This window comes from Sabethes cyaneus, chromosome 3 (genome assembly GCF_943734655.1).
Source record: "Sabethes cyaneus chromosome 3, idSabCyanKW18_F2, whole genome shotgun sequence".
Classification (NCBI taxonomy): domain Eukaryota; kingdom Metazoa; phylum Arthropoda; class Insecta; order Diptera; family Culicidae; genus Sabethes; species Sabethes cyaneus.
In genome coordinates, this window is record NC_071355.1 from 91,153,695 (window position 1) to 91,168,728 (window position 15,034).

At 37.6% G+C, this 15,034-nt stretch overlaps 1 protein-coding gene across 6 annotated transcripts in view; it reads right to left on the minus strand.

Moving 5' to 3' along the window:
* Window positions 1-15,034, minus strand: part of LOC128741252 (flotillin-2) — a 366,737-nt gene that overhangs the window by 37,974 nt on the left and 313,729 nt on the right. For all 6 annotated transcript variants that reach the window (XM_053836929.1, XM_053836928.1, XM_053836927.1 and 3 more), the window contains one exon: window positions 3-190. In XM_053836929.1, the coding sequence (XP_053692904.1) occupies window positions 3-190 (188 nt within the window). The remainder of the gene's footprint in view (window positions 1-2; window positions 191-15,034) is intronic.

Sequence of the window (15,034 nt, forward strand, 5' to 3'; positions counted from 1 at the left end):
ACCTTCATTATTTTACACTGTGCAACACCTGTCACTGTTAGTGGGACTCCCTGGGCAGTTTCCACCATTTCGCACATTGGATTCAGCGTCATGACTTCCAGCGAAAGCCGCTGGACGTCAGTTACCAACCACCAGGCCCATGCCCAGCCGCCGACGATTGTACGCTTCTTTGTTGATCCGCAGCATCCACCTGAAGGAAGAGAGTAAAAACGGAGTGTGAGTTTAGCAGATTGATTCGCCTCTATCAATGAGTGGAAAATCGATGTGAAACCCTCGTGAAACGCTATTCAAATATGAGGTGCAGTGAATCTTATCATAATCTTACTGTACTCAAAGTATAAGATCATCGTTGGATACCAACAATTAGGTTTTTTGTAACTTCTTTTACCCCGTCTACCAATTGGGATGATTTGATGGCGTAAATTGATCAAAACCAGTATCTCTCCAATTTAAATTTATGTGTGTATGCAAAAATGTCTGCTATGTTTTCAAAAAACCTCTAAATGGAACTATGTAGGTAGTTTCATTATTATTTGCGATGCTAGAGTGCGAGCTAATAAGTTAAAGAAATTTGATACTTGTCCGTTAGTTTGGATTAGTGAGACGATGCTTCAACGTTCAGTTTTACCAGATGGCAGCATTATAACACAGGTTAAAACTATAGCGTGATCATACCTCCTGTGAACAGAGAGAAATAATGTACACGATGAAAACAAATCGGGATGTTTCATAAACCAGAATATCTGCCGCTACCGTTACAAACAGCATGAGTATCACCGCTTAAAGACAAACAAAAATATGCATGATATGACAAATATGTGAACAATAAAATGATATATGATAAATAATTTTCGAAATTTGCATCACTGCAGTATGACAAATAGCATGAATTATTTATTAATCTCTAGAATGACCAACTATATTCAGTAGAATTTCCCCAGCAGCGCACGAGTCTAATGAAAGAAGCTTCAGCTCTCCCAATCGAGATATCTCTGAAGTGACATTTGACGCTTTTTTCCTCTAGCTCTAACAAGGCCTTCGGAAATAGAACGGTAATCAATGAAATAAAATGGTAACGAGAGTAGCTCGATTACCATTTTCTTTACCATACGTTTTATTGTATAATGCATGTTACCCGGTTACTTGCTATTTATTATGACTACTATTGTATAACTATCAAATCAAATTATATGTGAGGTAACTCTGTGCCTACAATGTGCTACACTGTTTGAGTTAATCTAACGATCTAACATATTGACCTCTGGAATTAATTCTTCGTAATTGTTAATTGTTGATTTTTCGTTGGAAAAAACTTGATTACCGGCAATCTTTGCGAGTAACTATTTCGCGGATTTCATCACAGACTCCCAGAGGCCACCGTGATGTGGTGAATTAGCTGGTGTGAAATACCAGTTCAATCCTCTATCGGCCAAAAAATTATCCACGGTATTGATGCTTTGCTAGACGTTATGAAGGTATTTGCATAAGCACGTCCTTGCTGTAAACGCAGCTGACTAAATCAGCCCAAAATGTCACTAGATCATCATGGAACTTGATGAAGAGTGAAATCCGTTCCACTGTTTATTGTTTGAGGCTTCAGATGGGTTCTCTTGTAGCAACACTTGTGGTCCTTCCGGAGATGAATTCGCCGCATTGTAAAGCAATTTTTTCGCCAAAGCATAATCCGTGATGTTGGAATCAGTCTTGACTTCCCAAAGACTTGGTTTGTACTTTGAGGCGGTTTTGAAAGTTTACTTTTACTTTTTAATCACTCGCGCCATAGAACTTCTAGCATATTTCATCAATTTTGCCATCTCCTGAATGGATCGATGATGGATATTGCAGGGGATTGTGCATAATTATTTTTCATTTCTCCTCTTACATGATGAATGTCTCGGAACCCTAATTTCAAACTACGAAAAAATATAGTGAGCAGTTCTTACAAACGAAAATATGTTTTCCATCAACAATCCCGTTGATGTTCCCGAAACCGGTCGGTTTAAAAAGTCCGTTTTGTAAGAACTATAAGAGTTGTGTCCTGTTACGCTAAATGTAGATTTTTCAGGTCTTACGTTGCATGTAATAGAATTTGTAGTGAATCAGCAAAACCCTGACAAAAATTTGCATACTCGATTACGGGGGCGCCATTATCGCCAAAATGAAGTGCCCCGTTTCTGAATGATCTAAGCTTTAAACTGAAACCGATCTAGCATGCCATACATTGCCGATAGACAGGTATATACCACTACTAATGCCAGCCAATTGCAATACCAGGAAAAAAACAACCAATATATGCACGTGGAAGTAGCGCATCGGACGTCGTTCAACAAGAGCGAACATTTCGCTTGCGTCAGTCCGATGTCGTACGACAAACTTTTACTGTGGATAGACGATTTGGGGAGAAAAAGAAAAAAGAAAAAATACACCTCCTTATACTCCACCCTTCAATATGGCTGCTTGAGCCCTAATAATAAAGCCCTTGAAAATAACCAAGCAAAATTAGAAAAACTGGTATTAAGGGAATACATTAGTTTGAAGCACAATAACTTCTTTCCCTTTAGAGATAGAAATTTTCTTTCTTTGACAAAAACTCCTTAAATACCATTTTGAACAACTATTTCTTAGGATTTGTTTATTTTTGGCTTTAACCTTCCGTTACTCGCGCCAACTTTTGTAACACGGATACTCGCGCGTTGTATTTTGTACAACACTCCTTATCTTGAAATATGTCGGAATCCTGGCTATATAGAAAGTTATTGTCTTCAGCAAAGTTAATCAGTAGGTTAAGATCTTTCGTTTGGGGGAGAGGATTTTATAGGTTTGTCACCAGGCGGCGCCAAAACCCGCTGTAAATTTTACATCTTACAATTACGGCCATACACAAGTTACTGCATTCGGAAAGATAGCATTCTATCGATTAAATTTTTTTCAAGCCGCTATCATGTTTTCTTAGATATTTTTCACATATAACATCTCATGACATAAAGTATGATAACATTTCTGCTGTTTTCATCTATGGCATCTGTGGTTAGAAAGTAGGGCTGATGGGTGTTTTGATTTACTTGGGCAGGATGTTTAGAAAGTTTTTTGTACAGTAATGACATATAGTGTGAAAATTGGATAATTCCGTTCATCAGCCTAGCATTTTTGATCCACTAAAAAAATTTCTGGAAACAGGATCTTAAAAATAAAGAGATTTCGTAGATAGAACACATTCTGAAAACTAACCCATACACTAGCACCGTGAATTCCCGAAATTATGAACTTTTGCATACCTGCCGAATGACCATCAACTGCTGAATAACTTTACTGTATACAGAAACCATACTGTTCATAATAATTTTATCGTTCATAATAAGTTTATTGAAGAATACATTTTGGTTTGACATCGATCTGTTACTTTAAAGCAAAATGGCATCCAAAAATCTACAAGTGTTGTACAAAATACAACAGCGCGAGTAACGGAAGGTTGAATAAAGAAATTAAATTGATTATTAATTGACCCACCCCCTTAATGCCATTTTTTTGGTATAACAAAAAAGTACTTAAAAAATCAAGAAACTTTTGCGAAGACACAAATGCAGAAAACTTAGTAGTTTCTACGCTAAAGCTAATGTCCTCCCATTTTTGAAACCGTCCCACTGTGCGTCGCATAGTAGTCCAAAAGGGCGAAAAGTGGAACTTTTTTCCTAGTGTCTCTTGTTTTCATTTTATCATTTATGGTCTCAGCACTTTTGTTCGTATGAATATCCTCCTTAACCTAAAACTGTCAAAAGTTAGTCATCACTTACTATAATGAGAATAAAAAAATAACTTTTTTGTGTTAGGAAATATAGACATAGTTTCTTCAGCAAAGTTGTAAATATTGTAAAGACTAGCAACTTTGCTGAAGAAATAAAATTTCTATTTTTATCGAGTGCTGAACTATAGGGCATATTCTTTAAAACTTCTTTAAAAATTGGGTTTTCATACTTAGCTTTTGCTAGTTGCATTTTACAAGAATACAATGTTCTAGATAATTATCGAAGCACTCAAAATACACATTTTTGCAGAAAACCGCAAATCTCTTGGACCCTTACTTGCTGAGTTATCGTATATTCAAGCTTAAATTTCCATACCTTCACGAGCCCATGGGGTAAAATCGGGCAAGCGGATTTGTGAAATCAGCGCTTTATCTTAAAGCTTAAGTCGAGTACTATAAACATGTACGGGTTCCGCTTGTCCCCAACTAGCCAAATGAGAGTACGGCAAGCATACGTTTTATGTGTTTCGCGTTCGCGAAAGGCTTGATACACGTCCATTTTTTTTTGTGTTCCACTTGGCCACTGTGGCCACTTGGTTTTACTTGAATTTTATAAAGGTTTTAATGCGGTATTAATCATTACCTCTTTTTTTTTTTTTTTATCTGGGTTTATCGTCGTATTGCACAATACCAAGAGGATACGAGTCCAAACATACTTATAGCTAGCTAGAAAACCATAATGAAACCGTTAATAAAGCGAATTTATTGTGGTTGCTTATATTACCACGTTAAAACTTGTTGGCTGTACCACGTCTCCTATAAACTTACCATAAGTGTGGCGTAGCAACACAAAATGGCGCACCAATCAAAATTGATCTTATCTGTTAGTATCTGTTAGTTTTATAGAGCAATTAAAATGGTAACACCCTAACCAAACAGTTTTTTTGCTGCTATTATGAAGAATACCAAAGTTAAACACCAAAATCATTTTTTTATGCGAAGCTATATTGCCATATTCTAGTATTTTGTTTTAACTCGCAAACAACAATTCATCAAAGCAAAGTATTTTGCAGAAAGAAGATCCTTATCAATCGGTTTTCCTATCAGAGGAAGCAATTCAAATGATTTCGCTAGAAATTGAGATTGACTAACTGAATATTTTCAATTTGTTAAAACAACCAGTTTTCGAAAATTGCAAAATTTCAGTGGCACGCCGATTTTATCGACCTATCATATCAAAATGCACGATGAAATTAAATGCGCACATAGTGCAAACCAGTTTAAGGGGGGACCCTACTCTGGAAGACCGAAAAATAATAGATTTTCGTAAATTTTTTCACGCAAATAGCCGCCATTATTTTTCCAAATGGAGAGGTGTTTTTCCATCAAAAATCGTCAATTAAGTGCTCATAAAAAATGGAAAAATTGAGATATCAAAAAACGGCTACGTAACAATTTAGATAATTTATTTTTATATGCTGAAAAAAAATTCAGCCAAATCGGCCGACTAGATTCAGAGATACACGTACCACCAGCTAAAGAAACATGATTTTGGGGAAAACGCGTTCAAAGTTTCGTACAGCAATGGACTCCACAATATTTTCCGTAAGTTTTCAACGAGATCAGATATCAAAAAATTCTTTTGGCATGACATTTCGAAAGGTATAAGCGTATCGAAAATGCAAAAAAATAAAATTCGATTTTTCCGACTTTCCAGAGTAGGGTACCCCCTTAAACTGTTAAAATTTAATAAATATTCTATGGGATTTTTCATTCTGGTCGCTATAAACCAAATCGTTCAGAATGATCTTTCTAAAACTTTTCTGCTCACGGATATATTTTCAAGTTGACAAACCTAGCGAACTTATCTGGCGTTTGCTAGAAAAGCGAAAAGCAAAAAGCGAAAAGCTTTTTTAAATTATGGCGATGGCTGTCAAGCAGCGAAAGCTTAATCAGTTTTATTGCTGCTTTTAGCAGAGCGTGATACGACTACTTGAGTTTATAACCTAATTATTATAGCGGTTATGAAAACATTCTGCGGAGTGGGCCACTTGGTCAGAAAGCAGTTTTATAGCGGTCATCAGAAAGTTCTGGTGGAGCTCATAGTTTTATTAACGGTTTTATGAAATTGGTCATGAAAACCGCTATACGAACGTAATAAAACTTGGAATTGTTACTTGGGATGGTTTCTTCGGCAAAGTTCTAGAAAATATAAAGATAAAAAAGTTTGCTAAAGAAATGATATTTCTATCTCTATCGAGTGCAGAACTGTAGAGCATTTTCTTTGGAAATTATATAAAAGTAAGAACCAGTATGAATCTTAAATACCTTTGGACACTTTACTTCTTGTTCTTACAATAAGTATAAAATGACGAACTTTTGACAGTTTTAGATTAAGGGGGATATTCATACGAACAAAAGTGCTGAAGACCATAAATGATAAAATGAAAACAAGAGACACTAGGAAAAAAGTTCCACTTTTCGCCCTTTTGGACTACTGTGCGTCGGTAGGGCAGAAATGTATAGACCGGTGATCGGGCCCCATAACCTGAACACAAATACGAACAATAACGGTCAACGATGTGTAAACTTCGCAGCTTCCCGCCGAAGTAATGATTTCAGTTTTATTATATATATAAGTGAAACAAAACCTTCATTGTTACTTGTTGTTGTTTATTTGTTGTTTATTTTTTCCCATGCAAAGATATCCAGAAAAGAGATGGAGACACAAAAGATTCTGGAGATCACAATGTGAACCAGATTGACCACGTTCTCATAGATGGCCGGTTCACCTCTATTATCACGAACATACGTTCTACATTTCCTACAGGGTGCTGATATTGACTCTGACCATTACCTACTAGCAGTATATGTGCGCTCGAAACTGTCAACCTTATACCAGATACGTCAAAGCCTTCCTCCTCGACTGATAATTAGTCATCTAGATAACCCACAATCTGCGCGAATTTCACGCTAATATTGGATGACGCACTGCTCTCTTTCGAGGAGTTATGTGCGTCAACCCTCGAAGGAAAAAGTAAGAGGATGGAGCAGAACAAGCTCGGTCATTGGAAAGGCCGCTACCCTGGTAGTAGATCCCTGTAGTAGAAGGTCCCCGGACTATACAAAATAACTGTATTGGTGGGGAATGCTTACAAGCAGTGGAGATTAAAACACGACATGTGAAACCCAACAAACATTTTTTTTTTTGAAGAGAAGTTTGTTCAACCATTATACAGCTAATATTCAGTAAGCAAGCGCTTGTTAAGTAATTATTCAACAAAAATGTTTGTTGGGAAACTATCTAAACATTGCTACTAGCGAGAACTTGGCCAAATACTGACGAGCAAGGAACCAATTGACTACGATCCTGAGGAGCGAAAAGCATCAGAAAGGGGACAGAGACCGTGAAGAATTAGAACAACTATGCATGAGGCGCACAAGTTTCACGAGAAAGTGAACTAATCTCGGAAGGGCTGACATGTGATAGGAACGAGGGCGGGAATCTAATCATAAACGAGCGTGAGGTGGTCGCTAGATAGAAGCCGTTCTTTGATGAACACCTCAATGGTAAAGTCGCAGAAGGAGGCGGAACGACAGTTAATGTTGGAAGAATGTTGCAAATCGTGCGAGAAGCAAACGATACGCGAGCGAGTGTGAGAAGCTTAGCATCCGACACTTCATCGAGCCTCGTAGCGTCGTGCTGCGCAATTTACTCATGAAAACAACAACTCGTGAGCTGTTCTCCTCTTCATCTTACGCCCTCACTTTACTCGCGGGTATGAGTGTGGGCAATCGTGAACGTTCAGCATCAACTACTCGAGTTGCAATGACGAGCGAGAGCAACGACTTGTGGCTGGTAGCTAAATAATCTCTCGCAAAAACTCATCGCAGGGCATGGAAAAATAAGAAAATCCAGAAGAGATGCTCATGCCAGTCTGTTAGTTAGAGCGAGTATGCGCGTGTGAGAAAATTAGCTCACACGAGTGCGGGTTTCGCAACACTGGCTAGGAACGACCATAGAAGATAGTAATGTCCAACAAGTTAAACGAGAAATCTAGTCGCTGGAGACCACCGTCACCGGTAAGGACCGCCTGCCAGCAGAGCTCCAAAAACATGGCCGATAAACGCTGGTAATGGTCCAAAACTGGATTATTTCCAAGATTTGTGAAGAGGAGAAGCTACCGATGTGGGATAGAGATATGGATGGAAGTAATTGTTTCTCTCAAGACCGCATATGATATGGTCGATCAAGACTGATTATAGCTACATGGAATCGAGTGATCGATTTTCGTGTGCATCTCGGAGACACTCCCGAATTCCTTCGAGACGCGGTGAGGGTTACAACAAGGTGGCTTTTGAGGAGGTGATCCAATCAGCGGGGTAGGGTATTATCGTTATCGTCGGGCCACTGTTATGGTCGGGCCATCACGATTTTACAGTTTTAGTAACTCATGATATCTATGATACAACCATTGTAAAACTTCTTACGGTGATAGCTAACTTTTCACAATATTGTGAGTTTCAATCGTGTATTCAAAACACCCGTACTGAATTCAGTGACTAAATCTTACAAAAAAAGTTTTCCAGACGCAATGAACTTTACTTCAAGAAATGATTCATGAAATGCAATTATCGAGATACTTTTTTAAAATGTATGAAGTGTGTTGTGTTGCACACGAAGACTATAGAAAATTCCCCTTCAGTAAGGTGTTTGGGAAGGCTAAGGTGAAATACTAGAAAAGCGCTATTTATAAAGGTCGGGCCACCTGAGTAGTCATGATTGGGCCACCATAATTTTAAGCGCAGAAGCGCAATATTCGCTAGAGAATGTCAGTCACATAAAATGTGATGAAATAAAGCAAAATTAATACGATAAAAACCTAGTTTTTTGTTGTTTTTTCATTGGAGTTGTACACTTTGGAAAAGGCGATTGTAGCAATATGGATTTTACAAGATCGCCAAAATTTCGCAAAAATGCAATTAGAAATAGGGTATTTGTACCTATATGAGTCGTCGTTCTCGGAATTCATTCTTTTCATGTCTCTATATAGAATTTCAATACGTATGTCTTAGATTTTCTGCGGTGGCCCAACCTGCACAACATGGCCCAACTATGACAACATTTTTTGTCTTTACGTAAATGCCTGTAACTTTTTTATTTTTCAAGCAATCAGTTCGAAACTTTCTGGAAATATACCTTATTCTTAGACCTTTGCAACGATGTATTTAGATTTCCAAAATTCCTTTTGAAACGAAAGTTATGGGCGAATTCCAAAACGTGGCCCAACCACGACGACACTCCCCTACATCTGGTCAAAGTCGGTAGACTACAGTGGTCCGGACATGTCGTAAGGATGCCGAACGACAGTGCGACAAAAACGGTGGTCTTCAACAACCCCATCGGCACCAGAAATAGAGAGCCCAACGTGGGGAGGGGTTAACGAAGTCGAAAGTGATTTGCGATCTCTGAGATGCCCGATAAAATGGCGACGAGTGGCTCAAGATTGAGTTGAATGACTGCTTGAAACAGCACTAGCCAATTATGGATATGCTAGCCACGACGACATTAAGAAGGTTTATTAATGGTGCATACAATCAAATGTTTACATACTCTAATAAACTGAGTGTATCGGTATTTAAGACATTGTTTAGTAAAACTGCAATGCGAGATGAACAAATATAAATTTAAATCATTAAAAGAAGTAAAATGTAAATCAGAAGACTTGTTTCTATAAACTGGAATATCGCAGTATTAAACGCAATAAAAAACCTGTCAGCCATTACTAATGGTTAGTATAAATGATTGTCAAAATATGTAACAGATGCTGATATTTTTGCACAGTTTATATCAAGAAGTATCGTGTACATCAACAAGCAGCTAATTGAAACGGTATGTTAACGAAGGCAAACTGTAAAACTGACCTTATTGGTGGTACTTACTAATAAGGGAACATCAAAAGTGCATGTTTGCATGATTACACCCCGTAACTGTACCGCAATTTGTCGTAATTTAAACTTGAACTTGTTAAGTTTGTTTCTAGCTATCAATCAGAGCCACATTGGTGGAAAAAACACTACCCACGCCGCATACGGTGACATAAACAAGCTGCAGCTATTCCACTTTCCAGCCAGCCAGCCAGCTGACCGAACAATGCAATTTCCAGTTTTTCGCCGGCAATTATTATCCGGTGCTTTTTTTCGCAGTGCCAGCGAATTGGAGAAAGTGGTAAAGACTTACAACGAACTGCCGGTAGCATGTCTGGGAATTCGGTAAACGGGGAAAGAGGAGCTTGTTCTGACTCATCTTCTTTTTTTAGGTGCATATGTTTAGGGCATCTGAATCATATGTTATATGGACCGATGTATCGTATCATGAGTTGTGATTAAGTTATATGAAAGAATTAAATAGATCGAAAACATTAACTTCCACCCTGCCTGTTTACTGTTACTATTGGGCCATTGAATTGAAAATGCTAGTACGTGATCTTGATCAGGTACACAGCGAATGAAGGTGTACACTACCAGGTACTCGCAGGTGGTAAATCGTAAATTGCAACATAATGCGAAGAGTGTAGAGCAGATCGATAACATTGATCGATTTTATGACGTAACATATCCTCCGGCAGTGCCGATATAAAATCGGAAATAGTACAATGACAAAGAGAAAAACGAACTTGTTGCAATCCGGTCTGGAAGTTATGTTTGCATCAAATTCATGACAAATTGTGCTTGTGTCACGAGCAAGTTTTACTTTATACGTATGGCACAAAAGCCAAGTTGTCTTCGAACCAATCTTGAGTTTAATGGAAAAATTAGCTATTTATACTCACTATACCTAACCAAATACATGTATTATTTTGCAGTGTCAAACTTTTCCAAACAGCGAAAAAATCAAACGAGCGAACGAACGAAAGTGAATCGTTGTGAAAAACAGTAAAAATAAACTAAATTCACCGGACGAAATCCGAAAGAAAGGTTAATTTATTGAATACAAAAATAAAACTTGTCAATATTAATGTGAAGTGTTAGTATGGGTTTCAGTTTATCGATGATTGCATAAAAAATTAACATTATGGCGCGATTGCGTGATGTGTCGCATGTTCACCAATTGTATGTAACAATAGTTTCAGAAACATGCTTCACGTATTACGTAAATGATTACCTAGATTAGTCATTTCACATTTATTTTATGCATTCTAAGGTTGCACCTGTACTTGTTTCACCTTAAGCAAGTAACCTTCGTACATAAGTTTGAATCCGCATTTTACACAACTAGTAATTTGGTAATATAACAGGTTTGGATTTTACAAGCTATCTGCCGGTCTACTCTGCATATAACATAATTTCTTGTCAGATAAGTGCTAACTAAAACTATAATATCAACATGCAACATTTTGGTTAGATTACTGTAGATTGAATAATCATTGTCATCTTAGCATATATTTATAAAGAAAGAAGAAATGTTTAATGCAAAAAATGTAGATTCAGGCAAACTGGAAAATTTTTATGTCTAATTGTAAAATATAAAGTCGATTTTTCATTTACTGTACATTCCAGTTGAAAGTACAAAATATTCCAGTAGTAAATATTTTTGTGCACGTTCGGGTAAACTAAAAAAAAGCAGAAGAAAAGCATAAATCTTATATTTAAAGATTTATTTTAAGTGCAATCATGATTATTAAACACATCGTAACATCGTAGTAAATAATCAAAAAATAGATCGGTTGTGCTGACATTTTTGGTTTAGTTACAAACTATATATAAAAGCATCAGTAGTGAAATTTCGTTCTTTAGTTCATTAGCTGAGCGGCAAAATATCAGTGCACAGTAAGTGATGGTGTGTACAAACGCATACCTATTATCGCAACTAAAACGCGTCCGATGCGAAATCGTGACAGCCGAACAGCCCTAGCTGCGATCGCGATCGTACTCCCGAGAGCCCGGAAAGCGAGTAGAGTAAGAGTAGCCAAAGGCAAAACAACCAACAGGAGAGGGAGGCAGGAGAAATCAAAAGCGAACTGAAGAAAACTCCAACGGTACATATCTTCACCATCGGGGGGCTGAGCTTACTTCCCATCCAGACGAAGCTGAGTCAGTTCATTCCTACCTTTCCGTCGACAAGTAACATCAGGCAAGTGCGGGCGCGTTGCGCGTGATTTGTGATTATTCGGAAACTTTTATTTTGTGGAAAATATAACACCACAAACTGTAACCATAGACGACTGCATGAAATTGGATGCAAAAACCAAGCACAAGAAGCGGATATTACCGTCATGTTAGTCAGGTCATTACAAGTGAAAATAGTGTTCGAAGTGTTGTTGTTGACCCATTTTTAAAATATCACGTAAGCTTAATACGCGAATAATCTGACCGTAGTGAAACTGGAAGTGAACAAAAGGAAGCACAAGAAGGTACAAATAGGCCAGTGGATGCGTTTTGGGTGTTGAAGGTTTGATTCAAACCTAAATTGGAGCTCGGTTTGGCGTTTGTGATCTCATCTGATTAGTCGAGCGCTAATAGACCGAAAACGCAGGTGAGGAAAAAGTGTAGGTTAAGGTCATTGCACCGGTTGTAAAATGTTATTTCTTGTTATCTGTTTCTTGTTCGTTGTTGTATCACAACCGAAAGTTGCTTGATGGAGAAAGAAAGTGAGAGAGATATTTTTTATTCATTAGCCGTTAATTGACTGGAATGTAGGAAATGAGTATACGCACAATAACAACTGGGATTATATGAAATGGGTTGAACATCTTATGCAACTGTATGTATGCCATCTGCACGCGTAACGAAGGATTTTTTTTATGCATAGTTCAATTTTGAACTGCAGTCTTTGAAAAAAAATTAACGTTGTTGGTAAAAAAAATTCAACTGTAATAAACACATAACTTGAATCAAAGTGAAATAATAAATCGGGCCAAAAGATACATCTGAAAATTGTCCTTGAACAGTAATCAAAATTTCGTCTGTTGTATAACTGTGAAACTTTAACATCACCTAACAATTAACAGTGATGATAAATATTTACGAAAAAAAAGTGAATGTAAAATCACATGTCTTTAAAACAAGCTCGTTTACTAGCTGGTATAAAAATATCGAACCAAGCTTTGTGTTCTGATCTTACATACGATCAAAAATGTCTGTTCAAAGTCCTTATTCACCGAAAACCCACCACCAAATCGTTGCTATCCATTACGGTTGGCATGCTCATGAAGTACGATGACAAAATTACGCGTAGCCAATAGGCGGTTACCAAGTCACGTACTAGCAGTGGGTTAATCGTATTGAAATTTCTAGTTTTTCGGCGGGTCAGCTGTTGTTTTGCAATGCGACGCTTTTGTAGCATATCTTAAGTTAGTGGGTGATTGAGTTTTATGTTTCAGTGATTCATATGAAGTTATTGCCATGGCCTAAATAGTGAGAATATTTGTTTCATGAAGATATGTCAAATAAAAAATTCACTTTCATTGGTTGTTTTATCTGCAAATTAATAATGAGCTATGCAAGCACTCTTATAATTTTCTGTTAGGCGTTACGATTTCATTAAAAAAAATTTGCGAAGTGTTTGCGAATTTTAGTAACTGTAACAGTGGCCCAACTGGCCTTCAGGTACCAATACTGACGATAACGATAACGATACTGGTTTAATAAACCACTCATGCTGAATCTCGACTGGAAACGACTACTAGAGTTAACAGGAATACTAGCTCCGCAATTATCCTATGCACCAACAATTGACTGTGAAGCCTGTCCAAATAAAGCACAAGGTCATGTTCCGAAAATGGAATATATTTAACATCAAGATTTTATTCTGCATTTAACCGAGATTATTTTACTTTCTATAATTTCAAGAACGAAAATTAAAATATAACCGCAAAAACAATCTGCAAATGCGAATCATACTGCTGGTATTAAGAATAGAACTGCTCCATCACCATGTTTTAGTGCTAGCATTGATTGGTAGCTTATAGGTTAGTTAGGTTAGCTTATACCGGTTAAGTTTTACCTTCACTTGAGACCGATGAAAATCTCTGAAATAACAATTGATACAAATTATAAGATATTCAAAAGCGACAATTCTCTTCATCTTTGAGCATCACACCAATTGCCATTGGTTGGAGGAAGGATAATTTTTTTTTATTTTTTTGTTTGTTTATTAATCTTCGACATACCCTTCCGTACCCTATATTTCGCACAGACATATTACTTATTACATGCTAACTAACTCTTAGTCTAAATACACACTTGTTCATGCCGAAATCATACATATAAGCAACTTCGTTAAAACGGTTACAGCACATTGCTAGTGGGCTGTTCATTCCTTAAGTAGTTCGGTGAGTCGATCTTAGGAAGAACTCATATTGACGCATCACTCGGGTCGGGATGTTGAATCGCAGTTTTCCCAGTATTTCGGGGCAGTCGATGTTGTCGATCAGGGTATCAAATACTAACATGCGTTTATTCTGTAAATCCACAATTCCGCACAATTCGGCTTCTTATTTGTAACAGCCAGATTTGTGCTATTTGATTGATCAGTTCATGTGACAATGATTGAAAAACAAAACATTATTTATTGCGTACTAGCTGACCCGACAAACTTCGTATTGCCACGAATTAAACTGTGTTGTACATAAATCGTGAATCTCGGATGACCTTTGTCACAACCACGAGTTTTGCAAGTTTCTGAGGAGTTCATGGGTGTTTTAATATACAAATTTTTCTCACAGTAAAGTAGAAAACAACTCCCCCCATCGCTCAGCCTGATAAAATAAAGCGGATAGCATTTAAATATTCGCCATCATTACGAACCATTTCGCCGAATACCATTTTGCGGAACACCAATTTTCGGTTGACCATAACGCGAAAAACCTTACGCGGGATGTACCATTTCACGGAAAATCTTTTCGTAGAAAGTACCATTTCGCAGCGGTGACCCAACTGAAGGAAAGTAATAGAGGTCAGTAGATCTAGGAAAATAAATAAACCTAGATAGAGGTGATCTCTACGGGGAGCTGCCCCCCGCAGTGGCCGGCGCGTCCGACGGCAGGTCGCTGGCAACACTCGCGGGCTATGGCCATCTCGCGCTGAATTATCTAATGTTACTATTGATAGTTTTTGGTGGTCTTGTTATTGATTAATGTTTTATGAGCCTAAAATTTCTCGAGTTTGATTAGTTTTTGAGTTACGCAAAAATATCTGTTTTATTTGTATGAGTCCTTATCCCCCTACCACATGGGTGAGGGGTTTCAAACCATCATTAAAAAAATTCCTGCCTCCAAAACCCCCCACATG